Source organism: Dendropsophus ebraccatus, chromosome 5 (genome assembly GCF_027789765.1).
Source record: "Dendropsophus ebraccatus isolate aDenEbr1 chromosome 5, aDenEbr1.pat, whole genome shotgun sequence".
NCBI lineage: Eukaryota > Metazoa > Chordata > Amphibia > Anura > Hylidae > Dendropsophus > Dendropsophus ebraccatus.
The window spans coordinates 114,618,046-114,639,158 of record NC_091458.1 but is presented as its reverse complement, the minus strand read 5'-3'; the positions used below and the strand labels follow the sequence as shown (position 1 = coordinate 114,639,158).

At 46.4% G+C, this 21,113-nt stretch overlaps 1 protein-coding gene across 2 annotated transcripts in view; it reads right to left on the bottom strand.

The window, feature by feature from the left end:
* PRPS2 (phosphoribosyl pyrophosphate synthetase 2) overlaps positions 1–20,431 on the bottom strand; it is a 41,819-nt gene extending 21,388 nt beyond the window's left edge. For both annotated transcript variants that reach the window (XM_069971020.1, XM_069971021.1), the window contains exon 1: positions 20,031–20,431. In XM_069971020.1, coding sequence (XP_069827121.1) covers positions 20,031–20,152 — 122 coding nt within the window. In that variant the 5' untranslated portion in view covers positions 20,153–20,431. The remainder of the gene's footprint in view (positions 1–20,030) is intronic.
* Between the last annotated feature and the right edge of the window lie 682 nt (positions 20,432–21,113).

The window sequence follows — 21,113 nt, the reverse complement described above, 5'->3', positions numbered from 1 at the left end:
AAATACCATTTGTTCAGTAAGCTGACAGTCACTTTCTCTATATCCTTTTATTGTAAACTCACAATGGAATCAAATTACAGGTTGTATTATTGTAAAACTAGTCTAGACTTTCCACAGCACTTTCTGGACTCAAGGAAGGAACAGTAGGAGCGACCTTGAAGCAAGGTCATTAGCTGCAGCTTGCACGTTACTCTGAGAATAAAGAACTTTGCTGCCTATACAGTAACCAATAATGATGAACAAGCATGAAATACAATTTATATTTATTTCAAGGACAACGTTCATAAAGCTGCATAGACTGTAAGGTTCCACAAAATGCATATGCATACAAAAATGTGGCAGTATCTACTGCCAGTTGCGATGTGTCAAGAACGTAGGGTCCTATTAGACGGCAGGATATTAGGAGCAAGCGAGTGCCGACCTGTCAGGTCAGCGCTTGCAGCCTGTACTATTACATGCATAGACATAGAGCAAGGAGGAGCGGGGAGAAGGTGGGGTTGCCCGAAAAATCAGGTGGCCCATAGAAGAGAGCATCAATAACGTTATTATGATTATTGGGCATTATTGGTTTAAAATCAAAGATCAGCAGACATCCTTTTAATGTGACCTATTACGCCAACAATCGGCTGGAACGGAAGATAATCGTTTGGTGCAATAGGGCCCTGAGTGCTGCACTTTCTCACTTCTACATTCTCTGCAGACATCGCTCCTGGGCAAACTGGCTGTGCAGGAACTACTGCCAACACTCTTCACTTGAATGGAGCTGTGGTACAGTTCCACACACAAAAGGTGGACAGGCACCACTGTGCAGGAAGATTAGTGAAGAGAATGCTACGTTAGGGTAGCTTCACACGTACCGTATCGCTGCGTTTTAAACGTCGCGTTTTTTACATGCGCGTTTTGTGTAAAAAACGCAGTAAAAACACAGCGATAAAAACGCAGCGATACGGTACGTGTGAAGCTACCTTAAAAGGAGAAGTCCGGCGAAAATTTTTATTAAAGTATTGTATTGCCCCCAAAAAGTTATACAAATCACCAATATACACCTTTTTTCCCTGCACTTACTACTGCATCAAGGCTTCACCTCCTGGATGAAATTGTGATGTCACGACCCGACTCCCAGAGCTGTGCGGGCTGGGGCTGCTGGAGAGGATGATGGCAGAGGGATGCTCAGTGTCTTTCCAGTGCCCTGTGTCCCTCAGTGTCCCTCTGCCATCATCCTCTCCAGCAGCCACAGCCCGCACAGCCCTAGGAGTCGGGTAGTGAGGGCACCCATTTTATCCAGGAAGTGAAGCCTTGATGCAGTAGTAAGTGCAGGGAAAAAAACAATTTATGTGCATTTTCCATAATAAGTGTATATTGGTGATTTGTATAACTTTTGGGGGACAATACAATATTTTAATAAAAATTTTCACCGGACTTCTCCTTTAAATCAGCAGGTCAACATCTGAAGCCATATGGATATAAAGAGTCTACACAACTTTTATTTTTATATTTTAAATCACAAAAAAACATCAGACCAATGTCACCTCTAGACTTGGCAATCTTTGCCTCCTCGTCCTTGTAAAAATGTTCCAAATCGATAAGACTGCAAGGTTACCTTCTGTGGACAGCGCCCCCTTCAGGAAAACCCACAGATTTTTTAGTTGGATCAGGTCTGGGCCATTCCAAGTCTTTGATCTTAAGGCAAAGCTTGTTGATGTGCACGTATGCTTGTTGACTGGTGCTAAAAGGTTACATTTCTCTTCATCTGTTTAGCAGAGGTCTAAAAGGTTTTTTGCTAAGATTAAAGGGGTTGTCCGGCGAAAAAAAATTATTCACAGAATAACACACATTACAAAGTTATACAACTTTGTAATGTATGTTATGTCTGTGAATGGCCCCCTTCCCCGTGTCCCACCACCCCCACCCGTGTACCCGGAAGTGTGGTGCGCTATACATTACCTGTCGCGTGCCGACCACGGTCTCCGATCGTCAGCAGTGACGTCTTCTTCGGGAGCTTGGCGGATCTTCCCGAGTGCCGGCCGCCCTCTGCAGCGTCATCCGAAGCTCAGCCGCGATTGGCTGAGCATAACTGTGCTCAGCCAATCGCGGCTGAGCAGCTGATGACGTGGCCGCGTCATCAGCCGCTCAGCCGCGATTGGCTGAGCACAGTTATGCTCAGCCAATCGCGGCTGAGCTTCGGATGACGCTGCAGAGGGTGGCCGGCACTCGGGAAGATCCGACAAACTCCCGAAGAAGACGTCACTGCTGACGATCGGAGACCGTGGACGACACGACATGCGGTGAGTATAATGCACCACACTTCCGGGTCTAGCGTGGGTGGGGGGAAACACGGGGAAGGGGGCCATTCACAGACATAACATACATTACAAAGTTGTATAACTTTGTAATGTGTGTTATTCTGTGAATAATTTTTTTTCGCCGGATAACCCCTTTAACCTATACTTTAGGTTGAAACTGTTAATAGGGTCCTCTTTAAGGGGTTAGCCTTTTTTATGGTAAAATTGTTTAGCGTACAATATTAGTAAGTGTACTCACTGCACTTACTGACAGCAGCCCACTGTGTACCTCATACAGCTAATACCAGACTCCCCTCCTCCAGGCTGTGATGTCCTGTTCTGTGGAGAGTCTGTCCATAAGAAGGCCGACATGGAGGAACATGTGACTATGCCTCAACCCCAGTGTTCACCACTGAGCCTGTATGTGTCTAAGAAGGACACCTAGAAGAATAAACATCCAAACCCTGCTTTGCTAAAACAAACAAAGTCTGCCAAAAACACCAAGGTTGAACACTAAGGGTGCCTTCACACACCGCATCTGCAGCAGATTTGATGGTGCAGATTTAATGCCGTGTTCAGTTATTTAGATCAAATCAGCTGCGTATCTGCAGCAGAAAATCCACTGTGACACGGTGTGTGTGAAGCTACCCTTATGGTACGTTTACACAGATTTATCTGACAGATTTTTAAAGCCAAAACCAGGAACAGACTATAAACAGAGAACAGGTCATAAAGGAAAGACCAAAATTTCTTCTCTTCTCAAATCCATTCCTAGCTTTGGCTTCCAAAATCTGTCAGATAAATCTGTCTGTGTAAACGCACCATTAGCCCATAATTCTGTATTGCCACCCTCCCCCACAGCCAACACGTATAAATAATACATAGATGTGTCACATGCACAAAACCAGTACTTGACAAATTTATCCTGCTTTTTTAATGTTGCTGTAAGCCTCTCGGCAGCCTCTTGTCTTCATTAATTTTTGAGGGATGTCCAGTTCTTGGTAATGTCACAGCAGAGTCAAATTATATGCACTTTGCAATCACACAATTGTGTAAAAACAGCCATAGGCCCCTTTCACAATACCATTAATTCTGTCCATGTCCCTGCAGATGGCCCGCTCATGTTCATGAAGCTGTTCACTACCATTATTGTTAGCAGTACATTCCCCGTTTACACTAGGAGAAGAGCTGCTGATAAATGATAATACATAGGGCTGCACTATTGAAACATTAGACCAGCAAAGAGTTTGCTTGTACATTGGCTGCTCACTGGGCATTATACTTAGGGTAAAAATCGTGAATTGAATAATCATGATGACTAAGGGCATAAACCATATCAGGAAAGACTTAAGTATTTGAATCTGTATAGTCTGGAGGAAAGAAGGTAAAAGGGGGGACATAATTGAAACCTTTAAGTATGTTAAAGAACTAAATAAGGTTCAGGAGGGTAATGTTTTTAGTAAAAAACTGAGCTCAAGAACAAGAGGACACAGTGAGAGGTTAGTTGGGGGAAAAGATCAGAAGCAACGTGAGAAAACATTATTTTACTGAAAGAGTAGTAGAGGTGGTTCCAGCAGAGGTGGTTGGTAAATCTACAACAGAATTTAAACACGCCTGGGATAAACATATATCTAGCCTAAGATAATAAGAAAGACAATACTAAAAGGGCAGACTAGATGGACCCAGTGGTCTCCTACTGCCGATCATAAAGGAAAGACTGAGATTTCTCCTCTTTTCAAATCTATTCCTGGCTTTGGTCTCAAAAATCCATCAGATAATCTGTTTGTGTAATAGCAGAAAGACATCATTGCAGCTCAATACCAAGCCATTCATTTTGCCCAACTGTAGTCACATGCACTGGTTGAGCTCCTCAACAGAATTGACTGACAATTACTCTTGTATGGGGACCTTCCACAATGACAATTCCTAATGGAAAGAGGGTTTGGTTATATTAGAGTTAAGACATGCACACTGGGAACAGGTCACTTCCACTAGGGCAGGCATGTCCAAACTTTTTTCGAAGAGTGCCAAATTTGATGAAGTGAACATGTGCGAGGGCCAACCATTTTACATGCTACATGCTTTATAACACAGGCAGATAATAGCAAGCTGGATACCTGGGGGGCCGTAAAAGTTCGCAACGCGGGCCGCAAATGGCCCTCCGGCCGGACTTTGGACATGCCTGCACTAGGGTTATTCCTCTTCCCCGTTAAAACAAGCATGGACAATTAACAAGTAGGAAAATAAAACAAAGGCAGTAAGCAGCGGGGACATACGGGCGGCTTCAGGCTGGGTTCATACTATTACAATGCTGTCAGTGTGTGGTACCGCCCATGCAATCCAATGAACTAAAGACTACTACCGTATTTTTCGGACTATAAGGCGCACTTAAAATACTATGATTTTCTAAGAAATTGTAAGTGCGCCTTATAGTCCAGTGCGCCTTATATATGGACCGGGACAGCTCCGGCCTTCATGGCGCAGATAGGCTGCTGAGCACACATCTCCACGCCGCACAGCGCAGCGCTCCCTCACCTGGACTCCCGGCCCATGGCTCCGCAGGCCTGTCCTGCTGTCCCGCTCTCCCATTGTAGCACTGTACCGCTCTCTCGCTGTCCGGCTCTCCGCAGCCTGGATACAGGCTCAGGCATAGGCTTCAGACACAGACTTTCATTCAATAGCGCCACCTAGTGGCCGGAGGTTATAAAGCAACACTGTACTGCACTGAGGCTCCTAACTATGGTGGCCACAATGCTCCATGCAGAAGTCTGGTGCACCTTATAGTCCGGTGCGCCTTATATATGAACCTGGATGGCTTAGCAGGCTAAAATTGAAGGTGCGCCTTATAGTCTGGTGCGCCTTAATAGTCCGAAAAATACGGTAGTTACTAAGTTTGGTCCATTTCCAAATGTATACTTTGTTTCCAGGGATTAAAAATTTCTGTGCTTTTAAGGCCTGCAAAATTAAAGTATACATTTGGAAATGGGCAAAACATATAGTGAACTATGTTCAGTCCACAGAGACCATGTGAGTACACTGTGGTAGACGTCAGCATTAGAGATAAGCGATGCTGAACAATCGGAATAGTGTTGCGCTCTCTCTAGTCAGCATACCTTTTCATTTTTTCTCTTTGTACCAGCCATATACTATAACAGCACTCGCAGCAGGTGATAGCAATTCCACATGATCACCTAAGAGGCTATTTATTTCACTTTCAAATGAGGGCAGCACACACAAATGCTGCCAAATTTAGCAATCCAATTTGCATGGTAAGACCTGGCTTGTAATGCTGTAGAGAGAAGAAATAGATCACACTTCCCAAGTCATAGAATTAGGGCCCTATTCCACCGAACGATTATCGTTCAGATTATCGTTAAATCGTTCAAATCTAAACGATAATCGTTCGGTTGAAATGCAGTTAACGATTAACGACCGAACGAGAAATCGTTAATCGCTTTATAAGACCTGGACCTATTTTTATCCTTGCTCGGTCGTAAATCGGTCGCATTGAATAAGACATCGTTCAGTCGTTCGCAATAGATACGAACGCAATAGCGAAGAAAAAACAATCGCAATTACGATCATAAGTAACGATTATCGTTCCATCGAAATGAGTGAACGTTTTCAGGTCTTTTGCAATAGCGGTCGTTTGAGATCGTTAATCGTTAACGACTATGCAAACGATAATCGTCCAGTGGTATAGGGCCCTTAGGCTATGTTCTCACACAGTATTCTGGGCTGGAAACTGCTGAAAAAACAGAGAAAGTAATCTCACATATATAAGCTAAAAATAAGGCTGTGCCGCCAGCACATTATTTGGATTGTTATTCAGCCGTATCCATTTAGAAACTGCAGCACCAGTGTCGGACTGGCCCACCAGAGGAGCGGAGGATCGTCCGGAGGGCCACCAGCTTTACAACCTGCACTAACACTGACTGAAAAGTTGTTTCTCACTAGTTCATTTCCTCTGGTGGGCCCCAGATACCCCTATCCTACACTATGCAGCACCAGTGTCTAATCCTGTGGCTGTATTCACACACTTTTTCATTCATATAAAAAGGCACTATTTTACCACAATTGGCACCAAAATAGTGTCAAAAACTAATGTGCGAACACACCCTAAACAAGCTAAAAATTCCAAATGTTTATGATGACTATGCGCAAGACAATTAGAGAAAGTCACCTGCGGCTCCGTACTACACAGACACTGCGGCATCTTATGGTCGCTAGTAGGTTTAAAGTGAATTACAACTAAAGTAATGGAGTTTTTCATAATGTTATAATATATTGGGGCATTAGGTACACAAGGGACTTGTTTCCTAATCAAATTCTGCTTGTTTCATATGTATTATTGCATTCATTACTAAATAAGTTTACCGCAAACACAGGTAATAATTAGGGCTGAGTGAGTTTGCTCATCTCTAGTAATAATCCATCTTGGCTCAGTACTCCTACTCTATGCATGGTAACACCACGTTACTGGTGGCTTTTTTCAGGGTACTGTTTCTGCTCCCTGTTCCAGTACAGGGTTGGGCTCTGTGGACAAGAGCGTGCACATTGGAATGATTTAAAGTGAGACTGTATCCACCAACCCACCCCACCAAACAGCTAGTGCCATCCGCTTGATGAGTGTAAATCCTTACCGGTCGTGTCTTTTAAAATGCACCTGGTGCCTTGGTTAGAGCAAAATATTAAGACTTTCAGCAATGTGTCATACTGGTGTGGCCTAGAGTGTCTGTGCCCCAGGTCTGTGACGCCTCTCCTTTCTTCCTCCTCAGCTTTAGGAACACCCCCAGACAGGATTTCTATTCATTGCTGGTCTAAACAGTCCACATGTGCCATAGACAGGAGATGAGTAGAAATCTTGTCTGGGGGCTTTCCTAATGATGAGGAGGAATAAAGAAAGAATAGGCATCACGGACCTGGGGTACAGACACTCTAGGCCACGCCAGTATGACACAGTGCTGCAAGTTTAAAAGTTCATTTTGCTCTAACTAAGGCACTGGACACATTTTAAAGAACATGAACGGTAAGGATTTACTCATCAAGCGGACGGTACTAGCCGTTTGGTGGATACATAGTCACTTTAAACATGTTAACTAATGTACTGAAGATACAAGGACCAGTTCTACAGCACATTAAGGTCAACCAGTCTTCAGCACTTCAAGGGCTTTCCTGTTCATAGGTTCCATGTTTGAAAGAACATGTGAATAAGATCTTAGTTGATATACAACCTGCATGATGAAAAGGGGTCTTTATTTCCGTAATGTTGATATAAACATACAAAAAATAAAATGAATAAAAAATATAGTATATTGCAAAACTGCTTACAATCACAACCCTTGTTGATTTCTTTAATAAAATTGTGACAGGCATACCCTGTGTGTGAGTGTGTGTGTGTGTGTGTGTGTGTGTGTGTGGGGGGGGGGGGGGGGGTTAGACAAATCGCTGAGATCCAGGAAAAGAGAGAAGAAAAAAAGATGCTAGTATAAAAGTGTGAAAACTTCAACATATAGAAAGTATTGGTTAAGCATTGGTTTCATTTTTGTAAGAGAGATAACAGACTAGAAGGAATAACTGATGTGTTTTAAGCTTTATCAGTCATGAACAGACTTGGCAGGCAAGGAGACAACATCACTGATACCAGATGGATTTCTAAGAAATTGTAACTCCACTCAAAAAAAACTAAGACTAATTATACTCTGTACCTGTTCTATGGTGGATGCCATGAATTGTATATTGGGTATATGTGCCAGATGCCTCCTGGTATGGTGAACTGCACTTGGCAATACGTGGAGCCCATAAAAATAACAATGAATCTACAAATCTGTTTTCAATCATTCTACTGTTAAATCATTTTATATACTTAGGTGTGGTCCGCAATGTGATATCCTATATCCATTACAATTATATTCTAATTTATCGTATATTAGACACCTGTTCCCCTGAAGAACCTGTGTAATCAGACAGTAGAAACGCGTCGGAGGGTGTACATAGATTACTGTATATAGGGTGTTGGTTGGGGCGCTTTTGGTTGCCTTTTTATATTCACATGTTTTTTGTTGTCACCTCTTTGTTATTTTTTCCCTGCACTTATTGATTAGGAAGGGACTGGCACCGTGGTTGGGGCCACCCTATTAAAGAGGGGGGCATCCCCAAAAGGCAGGGTGAGAAAATATTTTATGTAGCTGGGAGAGAGCACATTCCTCCCCTGGCCATTTATCTGTGAATAATTTCAGCCTCCTATATCGTAGTACCATAACATTAGGTGCAGGAACACACTAGCACGATTTGTCACTATTTCTTTTGTTTTTTGTATTTTAGAATATTTGTAATAAAAGTTATGTTTTATATGCCCTAGGGTGTGAACAGTGGTCAGTCAGTGATAGCATGTAATATAAAGCACATTATCAGGCGCTTACATATATGTAGGCTTGCGGCAGCCTGTTTATTTTTGTGTCCGCAGTGACAAGTGGTGCGGATGAAGAACAGCTGACCGATGTGGGTGCCAATCACTGAGGAGTTATTCTGTGGACAGCTCATTGGTTCATTTTACCCCCCCAAAAAACCTTAAATTAAAATTACAACTTAGAATACCCCTTTAATAAAGTGTGACTGTCAGTAGTACAAGCAATCTTAAGAAACTCTAAAGCTTTTATTGAGCAAAAAAAAAAAAAAAAAAAAAAAAAGCTACTGCTGGGCAAATTATATAAAAAATTAGCTAGCTACTCAGAGGAAAAATTTAGTCTGAAGCATAACGTAACCCTACAGATTACATGTGGTTGACCTCCAGGAATAAGGGAAATCCATATAATTTATTCATTAACTAAGTAACACACTGTCAAATGTGCAAACGCAGCTCTATGGTCCAAGCTACACCAGCTATTTTTTCAGTGTTATCATGGCAGTGACACCACTTGTTCATAGACACCTACTTTGGGCAACCTTTATCACTAGCAGCTTGAAGAAAATAAGGTGTTGAAATATTCTGGATTTCTAGGTTCAAGGCCCATGTACATAGGGGAGGCACAAGTGTTCCTAGAAATTCAGCGGGCGAGTGAGCCGACGAGGGGGCATTTGCTGATTTGATCATTATTAACCGTTCTTCTCTCATGTGCAAACAGGAGATGTGTGGCCGATGCAGGGCTCCAGACTAAAAAAAAATTTACCTAGGAGCCATTGGCTCCTAACCTGAAAAATTTAGGCGCCAAATAGAATATTTGGTCGCCAACATTTTAAAACATGTAAAATTAATGTTATGTTAAATGGGACTTACTGTGTGCAGAGGCCACGGCAGCATCCTCCTTTAGATTCTCTCTTTTCTTAGTTTGAAAACGTTCAACATGGAAACTTGCAACTTGACAACCATATACCCCCCTGCTGCCGGTGTGTTCCCTCAGCCAGCTGCCATCTTACCGGCAATGATCTACTATATATATATATTATATATATACATATATATAGCCCCCGGCAGCCGATGACGTATAGCCCCTGTGGCAATGTATATGGGAAGTGGTACTGTGCAGTGTATATACACACACACACACTGAGGGAAGTGGTACTGTGCAGTGTATATACACACACACACACTGAGGGAAGTGGTACTGTGCAGTGTATATACACACACACACACTGAGGGAAGTGGTACTGTGCAGTGTATATACACACACACACACTGAGGGAAGTGGTACTGTGCAGTGTATATACACACACACACACTGAGGGAAGTGGTACTGTGCAGTGTATATACACACACACACACTGAGGGAAGTGGTACTGTGCAGTGTATATACACACACACACACTGAGGGAAGTGGTACTGTGCAGTGTATATACACACACACACACTGAGGGAAGTGGTACTGTGCAGTGTATATACACACACACACACTGAGGGAAGTGGTACTGTGCAGTGTATATACACACACACACACTGAGGGAAGTGGTACTGTGCAGTGTATATACACACACACACACTGAGGGAAGTGGTACTGTGCAGTGTATATACACACACACACTGAGGGAAGTGGTACTGTGCAGTGTATATACACACACACACACTGAGGGAAGTGGTACTGTGCAGTGTATATACACACACACACACTGAGGGAAGTGGTACTGTGCAGTGTATATACACACACACACACACACTGAGGGAAGTGGTACTGTGCAGTGTATATACACACACACACACACTGAGGGAAGTGGTACTGTGCAGTGTATATACACACACACACACACTGAGGGAAGTGGTACTGTGCAGTGTATATACACACACACACACACTGAGGGAAGTGGTACTGTGCAGTGTATATACACACACACACACACTGAGGGAAGTGGTACTGTGCAGTGTATATACACACACACACACACTGAGGGAAGTGGTACTGTGCAGTGTATATACACACACACACACACTGAGGGAAGTGGTACTGTGCAGTGTATATACACACACACACACACTGAGGGAAGTGGTACTGTGCAGTGTATATACACACACACACACACTGAGGGAAGTGGTACTGTGCAGTGTATATACACACACACACACACTGAGGGAAGTGGTACTGTGCAGTGTATATACACACACACACACACACTGAGGGAAGTGGTACTGTGCAGTGTATATACACACACACACACACTGAGGGAAGTGGTACTGTGCAGTGTATATACACACACACACACTGAGGGAAGTGGTACTGTGCAGTGTATATACACACACACACACTGAGGGAAGTGGTACTGTGCAGTGTATATACACACACACACACTGAGGGAAGTGGTACTGTGCAGTGTATATACACACACACACACACTGAGGGAAGTGGTACTGTGCAGTGTATATACACACACACACACACTGAGGGAAGTGGTACTGTGCAGTGTATATACACACACACACACTGAGGGAAGTGGTACTGTGCAGTGTATATACACACACTGAGGGAAGTGGTACTGTGCAGTGTATATACACACACACACACACTGAGGGAAGTGGTACTGTGCAGTGTATATACACACACACACACACTGAGGGAAGTGGTACTGTGCAGTGTATATACACACACACACACACTGAGGGAAGTGGTACTGTGCAGTGTATATACACACACACACACACACTGAGGGAAGTGGTACTGTGCAGTGTATATACACACACACACACACACTGAGGGAAGTGGTACTGTGCAGTGTATATACACACACACACACACTGAGGGAAGTGGTACTGTGCAGTGTATATACACACACACACACTGAGGGAAGTGGTACTGTGCAGTGTATATACACACACACACACTGAGGGAAGTGGTACTGTGCAGTGTATATACACACACACACACTGAGGGAAGTGGTACTGTGCAGTGTATATACACACACACACTGAGGGAAGTGGTACTGTGCAGTATATACATACACACACACACACACACACTGAGGGAAGTGGTACTGTGCAGTATATACACACACACACACTGAGGGAAGTGGTACTGTGCAGTATATACATACACACACACTGAGGGAAGTGGTACTGTGCAGTATATACATACACACACACTGAGGGAAGTGGTACTGTGCAGTATATACATACACACACACTGAGGGAAGTGGTACTGTGCAGTATATACATACACACACACTGAGGGAAGTGGTACTGTGCAGTATATACATACACACACACTGAGGGAAGTGGTACTGTGCAGTGTATATACACACACACACACACTGAGGGAAGTGGTACTGTGCAGTGTATATACACACACACACTGAGGGAAGTGGTACTGTGCAGTATATACATACACACACACACACACACTGAGGGAAGTGGTACTGTGCAGTATATACACACACACACACTGAGGGAAGTGGTACTGTGCAGTATATACATACACACACACTGAGGGAAGTGGTACTGTGCAGTATATACATACACACACACTGAGGGAAGTGGTACTGTGCAGTATATACATACACACACACTGAGGGAAGTGGTACTGTGCAGTATATACATACACACACACTGAGGGAAGTGGTACTGTGCAGTATATACATACACACACACTGAGGGAAGTGGTACTGTGCAGTATATACATACACACACACTGAGGGAAGTGGTACTGTGCAGTATATACATACACACACACTGAGGGAAGTGGTACTGTGCAGTATATACATACACACACACTGAGGGAAGTGGTACTGTGCAGTATATACATACACACACACTGAGGGAAGTGGTACTGTGCAGTATATACATACACACACTGAGGGAAGTGGTACTGTGCAGTCTATACATACACACACACTGAGGGAAGTGGTACTGTGCAGTCTATACATACACACACACTGAGGGAAGTGGTACTGTGCAGTCTATACATACACACACACTGAGGGAAGTGGTACTGTGCAGTCTATACATACACACACACTGAGGGAAGTGGTACTGTGCAGTCTATACATACACACACACTGAGGGAAGTGGTACTGTGCAGTCTATACATACACACACACTGAGGGAAGTGGTACTGTGCAGTCTATACATACACACACACTGAGGGAAGTGGTACTGTGCAGTCTATACATACACACACACTGAGGGAAGTGGTACTGTGCAGTCTATACATACACACACACTGAGGGAAGTGGTACTGTGCAGTCTATATATACAAACACTGAGGGAAGTGGTACTGTGCAGTCTATATATACAGACACTGAGGGAAGTGGTACTGTGCAGTCTATATATACAGACACTGAGGGAAGTGGTACTGTGCAGTCTATACATACCCCCCCCCCCCTCGAACCCCACACGCACTGACTACCGCACCTGGCCGCCATCACAACAGACACACTACCAATCCCCCGCCCAGGCCGCGGTCCCCCCACACACATTACTGGCCAGCCGCCACCCCTGCCGTCCCTCCGGTTGTACTCACCCACAATCTAAGCTTGGTGCCGCTGGGGTGAACTTGAAGAACCGCCGGGTGAGGAGAGGCGGGAGAGAGGCGCTGGAGGAGTGTGGCGCCTCTGCGGCCGTCCGTCCAATGAATGACGGACGTGCTGGATGACTTCACTGGAGAAGCGTGTCCCCAGTGTGCGGGGACACGCTTCGGTGCAGCGTGCGGAAGGCGGTCATTGTGCTTAAAGAGACAGCGCGCCGCCGCTGGGGCCAGTCGCAAATGGCGCCCAGATTAATAAATCTGGGCGCCATTTGCAAGATGTCAGTCGCATTGGCGACCATTTTGGTCGCCATCTGGAGCCCTGCGATGACAATTTGTTTACTTCTCCACGCACCCACCACTGAAGCTTCTACACCGGTCTTTGAAGTGACAGGCCGCTCAGCCAATCACTGACTGCGGCGGTGCCGTCCTGCCCAGTGATTGGCTGAGCAGTCTGTCACTTCTAAGTGTATGAGCTTCAGCGTCTGTTATGCTGAGCGTGAAGAAGCAAAGACAACAACGGGAAGCGTGGAGAGGTAATGTAAGAACTTTATTGTTTTCTTTTCACATTCATTAGCAGTCAGGTCAGGACCTAAAGACATGATGAGCTGATGATCATTGTCTTTATTACACAAAGTGATGTTTTGCTGAATGGGTCTGATCTGGCAGATTATCATTGTGTAATAGGGCCCTTAGGCTGGGGCTACACAGAGATTGTGGTCCTGACAGGGGTCGCACTCTATAGATTGCAGTAATTGACTCGAATACAAGTAACTAGAGTTGTGCGTTGGCCACTTGTGGGTGGTAATACGCCAGTGCAGAGGCAGAGAGACATGGTGATTTTGCCTAATCACTCGATTCATTTATTATGCTGTAACTTCCGTTTGGCCAAAACACTACGTTACTAAATATCAGTTTTATCAGTTCAGTAATGTGGTGCTTTGGCTGTTCGGCAGCTCTCTGCATTATAATGAATCATGATGCAGGGAGTCTCATTAGATATAAGTGTTCGGTCCCTGATACGTGACCAGAACACAGGCCGTATATCCCAGGCTCACAGACATAGATCCTTTGGACAGCAAGTTAAGCCTGTGTGCATCCTCCAGAGTTCCTACCAGTCTCCCGCATATGGCACCAGCCAAGCCTCACTCCCTGTGCTCCATCTTGGTGTCTGTTACTAGAGATGGATTAGGCCTAACAGAAGGCAGAGAGTAGAGAAGTGAGAATCAGACTATGTTTGAAAAAAATTAAGTGATTTCAAATAACTTTCCTCCAAGTGATGCCTATGTGATCCCTAATTTATTTGTAAATAAGAGTGACCATTTCAGTAAACTTAGGCAAATGCTGCAGAAAGACCAACTACCCACAACATGTGGATGCATTTTAAAAAGCATGATGAGTATCCTGCGTCTGACATATGACGGAAATCATGCTGCAGGCAGACATTACCATTCATAGTTCCTCAGGCTCATGTGAACCAATTAGGATCTGATCAATGAAGAACTCACATGGTTTACCACAGCATTAGCAATGGTTGGGATGTTGCAAAAAGGTAAATTAGGGTCACATGCACCATATTATGCTGCCTGACATGGCCTTATATTCATACAGGGTCTGCTGCATATGAATATACCCTCGTCTCGATACCAGGCACAGCTCCGCATACTATGCCTGGAGGATGTACAGTGGCTTCTTGGCACTGACTGATTCAACCTTCTATGGGCATCTCCTAACATTACTAGTGTTTCTTACATAGACGCATCAAAGGGGATTATTCAGCCTTATAAAATTATCCTCCAGTCTGACTCCTGGTACACCTGCTGATCAGCCATTTAAAAGGGCCATGACACTTGTAAGAGTGCTGAAGCCTCTTCAATGTTTACTAGTGCCCATGCCACCATGCCTACATTGCCATACTTTTAGTAACAGCGGAGCAAAGTATTGCAGCACTACCGTGATGGCTTGAACGGGACAACGCTACAGTACCTTGAACCAAAGCTACTAATGGTACTTCTACACGGAGCGATAATTCGTCCGATCAATGATTTAGAAAGAACAATGTTTTTTTCATAACGATCAGCGTTTACACGGAACGATACATCGTACGGAAACATCTTTTGCGATCGCTTAAGCCTATCTCATACATAGGTGAAATCGTTGAAAGACTCTTTACATGGAACGATCTGCAAATTTTTTGCGAACAATCAACGACGATTTGAAAACATGTTGAAAGATCAAAATAAATGATTTCTCGCTCGTCGCTAGATCGTTTGCTGCGTTTACACGTACGATCATTCGAATTCGACCGTTATCGTGCAAATTCGAACGATAAATCGTTCCGTGTAAAACCACAATGACACTACAGCGATGCTAGGGGCTAGGGCAAGGTTAACAACACATTTGTAGAACAATGAACTTCAGAGTACCAATGGGGGGGGGGTTGTCTTGCTAATAAGTGTTCCTAGGAACACTCAATCAGCGGACAAGTTGCCCGTGTAAAATGGCCAAAGATCAGCCGACTAACGAGAAAATACCTACTGTTTTGTGCGGCCGGTACACAAGTCATCGTTATTTATTGCGCTTGTCTCTTTCTAAACAGAGAAGCGCAGCTGGAAAAATTCTATTTAAGTGGTCGCACGAATGATACAGTAACAGTTTGTGCTGCCCAGACGTGTCTTGGCACCTTGTTAAAGCAGGGCACACACTCCTTCCATGGATCAGTGAATGCTTGGCTGTAAACATAGACTAGGTGCAACCACTGATAGCCAAGGAGCTACTGAGTAGGTGCAGTGTGCAATGTTAAAGGAGACCTGTCTCCCCCCGTGCCAGGGTGACAGGCTCCCGACCCCCGTTAGAACCCCCTATACTTACGTCATCCCGCGGGGTCCCGCTTCCTGAGCTGGTTGGGTCACGGAGATATGAGCGCCCAAAGCCCGGCGCAAGCGCTGACAGCAGAGTCAGACGCTCATAGAGAATGAATGGGGAGTCCAATGCTCCGTCATTCTCTATGGGCATCAGACTCTCCTGTCAGCGCGCGCGCTGGGCTTCGGGCGCTGATATCTCCGTGACCCGACCGGCTCAGGAAGCGAGACTCGGCGGGATCACGTGAGTATAGGGGGATCTAACGGGGGTCGGGAGCCTGTCACCCCGACACGGGGGGTGACAGGTCCTCTTTAAGCGCACAAGCTTACCCTGTGTGACCATAATGGTGAAACCAAACATGTGCCATGTCTATGAACAGGAAGAGAAATCCCTTCAGTATAGCAGGTCTTACAATGCTGCATGCTCAACCAACATCTGTAGAACTACTCGTGGAAGTAACTAGCTGTAAGGAGGTAACAGGTAACACTGGGTAACTTAGGGGGTATTCTAGCAATGGGTAGGTGATAAATGATTCTAGTGGGAATACCCTTATAGGGTAGCTTCACACAACACATAGCAGCTGGTTTTGCAGCTACATCCCCTGCGATACTAATGGTGCGTTTACACAGACAGATTTATCTGACAGATCTTTGAAGCCAAAACCAGGAACAGACTATAAACAGGAATCAGGTCATAAAGGAAAGACTGGGATCTATCCTCTTTTCAAATCCATTCCTGGCTTTGGCTTCCAAAATCTGTCAGATAAATCTTTCTGTGTAAACGCACCATAAGAGTAGCTATGGGCCATGTCTCTGCAATCTCGCAGCAAGTTTGTATTCCACTGCAAGAATGTAGCTACTGCCCGCTTAAAGGGGTTATGCAGCGCTAAAAAACATGGCCACTTTCTTCAAGAGATAGCACCACTCCTGTTTCCAATTTGGGTGGGAATTTGCAACTAAGTTTAAGTTCAGTTTTGTAACTTGTTTAAAGCCCAGCCACTAAAGAGTTAAGAGGGAGGCAGCTCCATTCTCGCAGCGGAATGAAAATCAGCTGCGAGAATGCAGAGACATAGCCCATAACTGTACCGAGCGTCGCACCAGGAATCCGCTACGACGTAGTATGTGTAGAGCTACCCCTAAAAATATTTAAAGGGGTACTCGGGGCTGGGGTTATGTTTAGGGTATGGCCGGAGAAGGGGTGGAAATAGAGGCCGCTGGTCACCTACCTTCCGGGTTCCAGCGCCGGGTCCCGGATCGCGCTGCCCCATTCTCCCATCCGTCTGCCGCTTTCTGGTCTGAGCTGTGACATGAAGTCTCAAGGCAACTCAGCTATTCAGCAGTCATAGCGGAATTCCGTCTCGGCTGCTGAATAGCTAAGCTGCCTTGAGACGTCACGTCTCAAGCTGCAGCTCAGACCAGGAAGCGGCTGCGGGATGAAAGGATGGGGCGGCGTGATCCGGGACCTGGCGCTGGAACCGGGGAGGTAAGTGACCCTCGGCCTCTATTTCCACCCCCTTCCCCGGCCATACCCTAAAAATAGCCCCAGCCCGAAGTACCCCTTTAAAGGGTCCCGCTTATTTGCAAAGACTTCTGACATGTCACTAAAAGTTTTGGAGCGGAAAACTGAAGCGCAGAGCTGCACACTTCTCCTAATTTATTCAAGAAATTAACAGGGGTCTGAAGTCTACAACTCGACCAATACTAAAGAGGACCTGTCACCCCCGTGCCAGGGCAGAGCCCAGCCGACCCACCGCTAGAGAGCCTTATACTTACCCCGTGCACGAAGTCCCACTCCTGGAGCATCTCCCGCCGCCATCTGAAGCCCAGTGCCTAGCATCGTCTGAGGCCCTACGCGAGTGTATAGAGACGATTCCGACGCTCATAGAGAATGACTGGAGCCGTCATTCTCTATGAGCGTCTGACTCATCTCTGGTGAGCGCGCACTGGGCTTCAGGCGGCGGCGGGAGAGGCTCCAGGAGCAGGACTTTGCGCCGTAAGTATAAGGGTCTCTAGCGGGGGGTCGGCCGGGCTCTGCCCTGGCACAGGGGGTGACAGGTTCCCTTTAACTTTTGAGATGTTACATGTAGAGCTGAGGATGAGAGATGCTGCTGGGGAGGTGTGCCACCTGCCAATGCAACCAAAGGATGCCAAAGTCTCATCGCCTGGCTCCTGTGGTAGGAAATCCAACATATATCTCTTTCCAAACACTATGTATAGGGGGAGTCAGGAGGCTGCCATACACAGACAGTCATTCGGCCTCTGCAAGATCAGGAGGTATGGGGGCCTTTAAAGACCCATTGCACTCACCATCACCTGGACACCTGAGGAGCCCTACAGTTAGTTTACTACATCTGTATAGAATTACACGTATTACTATCTGCCAAATAGGAGTCCTAAATTGTTATCCAAGTAAAGACAACAATAACCTTTAGTATGCTTCCCATTCTCCAACAATGATAGTCCTAACTTTCTATGCAATGATCTATAGTGAGCAGTGTTCCCCCAACCTGGTGCCCTCCAGCTGCTGCAAAACTGCTACAGTTTGCCCAGACATGATGGGAATTGTAGTTCTACCACAGGTGGATAGTCACAGGGTCAGGGAACACTGCTCGCTATACATCATCTCATAGAAAGTTAATTCTACCACTGCTTCTTGGAGAATGGGAAGCAGACTAAGGGAAGCATACATACAGTGTATATAATAATATGAAGGAGAGAAAGCAGACTAAGCACATAGGGGGCAGGGGGGATGGCTACCTGCAGCTGCTGAAATCAATGGTGTGTACAGAAACCTATGTGAATTATTATTCAGTAGCCAGGCTATAAGAACTTCTATAGACATTAATGGAAAGTAGAGTCAGACATGGGTAGGTGTGCAGGTACACTGGCTGCAGGTTATATCTACAGATGAGACACAATGTTCTGTAACCAAGTATATATGATCTATAGCTACAGCAGTGGATTGGGGGGGGGGGGGGGGGGCTAAGAACCTAGCTCAGTACATTGTCTTCCTTCATCCCCTGGGGCTGTGCAGCTACATTCCTGCATTAGCCGGCTCCAAACAGTAACAGCATGGTCTGACCAGGGCTCAGCACATGCAGGGAGTGGGAATAGGGCCCCCATGCTATATACTGATCCCTACTGATCACTGTGGATCGCTGCTGTGATGGAGCAGAGGGCATCCTATGGGCAGTGAGGTTACACAGAGACCAGGCTGCGGCTGCTGTGATGGAGCAGAGGGCACCCATGAGGCAAGGCCATACACTGATCACTGTGGATCGCTGCTGTGATGGAGCAGAGGGCATCCTATGGGCAGTGAGGTTACACAGAGACCAGGCTGCAGTTGCTGTGATGGAGCAGAGGGCATCCTATGGGCAGTGAGGTTACACAGAGACCAGGCTGCAGTTGCTGTGATGGAGCAGAGGGCATCCTATGGGCAGTGAGGTTACACAGAGACCAGGCTGCAGTTGCTGTGATGGAGCAGAGGGCATCCTATGGGCAGTGAGGTTACACAGAGACCAGGCTGCTGTGATGGAGCAGAGGGCACCATGAGGCCAGGCTATACACTGCTGGAGCAGAGGGCATCCTATGGGCAGTGAGGTTACACAGAGACCAGGCTGCGGCTGCTGTGATGGAGCAGAGGGCACCCATGAGGCCAGGCTATACATTGCTGGAGCAGAGGGCATCCTATGGGCAGTGAGGTTACACAGAGACCAGGCTGCGGCTGCTGTGATGGAGCAGAGGGCACCCATGAGGCCAGGCTATACATTGCTGGAGCAGAGGGCATCCTATGGGCAGTGAGGTTACAGACACCCGGCTGCTGTGTCCCCTGTGTATGAATGAGCTGCTTCCCCCAGCATGGCCACACTACAGGGGAGGAATGATGCAATGGGCCGGCAGCTATGTGCATCTGTGTGGGGGACACGTCCTCCGGCCCCGCTCACCTGGTCTCCTGGTTGCTGAACTTCTTGGTGACCACCTTGCCCAGCTCCAGCCCCAGGCGGTCGGCTACTTTCTGGGAGAGATCCTGGTGTGAGCTGCCGCTGAAGAGCACGATGTTAGGCATGGCGGCGGCGGCGGTGCGCAGGGACAGAGATGACGGCAGAGCGGAGGGGACCGCGGTCCTGCAGGCCGGGCTGGAGTCAGGCGTCTTCCCTGCTGGATCAGGCTGCAGAGCCCAGTGTCATGTGGCTGCTGTGTGGAGGCAGCGGGAGGGGGGAGCTGGGAAGGAAGTGATGGCGGCGCGTCCTGTGTCACTACGAGCCGGCCCTCCCTCTCCTCCGCTCCCGCCTCCTGCCGTCTGATGGAGGGAACGTCTGCTGATACGCCGCACACCATGCTCATAGACCACGGGCGGCCTGAGGCGGAAGCCTGCAGTGTGAGCGCCCACCGCTAGGAGCGCTGTTACTGCTGCGGCAGGAGGTGTATCATGTGACCACAAATCATAGGGACTCATAGCCCAGTGAGATGGCGCCCACCATCTAATGACAGGACGCTGGCAATTATGGAAGCCTGCGCCATGTGTTACAGAAGCCATGCCATAGTGTATAGTACTCAACATTTAGGGAATAAAGGCAGGGTCACATCAAGTGGTGTACCAATTTATGAGCTACACCTCTAACCATTTCCCCATTGTTCTGCATTTGGATGTAGCCCTAGCCTAGAGCATTGATGGGGAAGCTTGGGCCCTCCAGCTGTTGCAAAACTACAACTCCCATCATGCCTGGCCTGGGCAGCCTATGTCTGTCCAGGCCAGGCATGATGGGAGTTGTAGTCTTGAGGACAGCTGGAGGACCGAAGGTTCCCCATCCCTGCTCTAGAGGCTGGATGCAGCCATAGGGAGTGCAGGAAACCGTAGATACAGCCATATGCCAGATTCTCATATTTTATGCCCCCTCTGTGCCCTCACACACCTTTTAGTGCCGCCCATACACCTATAATGCCTCTTCTGTGCCTCCTTATGGTATTTTTCATGGCAAAAACTATCATTTTGTGAATTACAGCAGATATTTTTTCATATATACTGC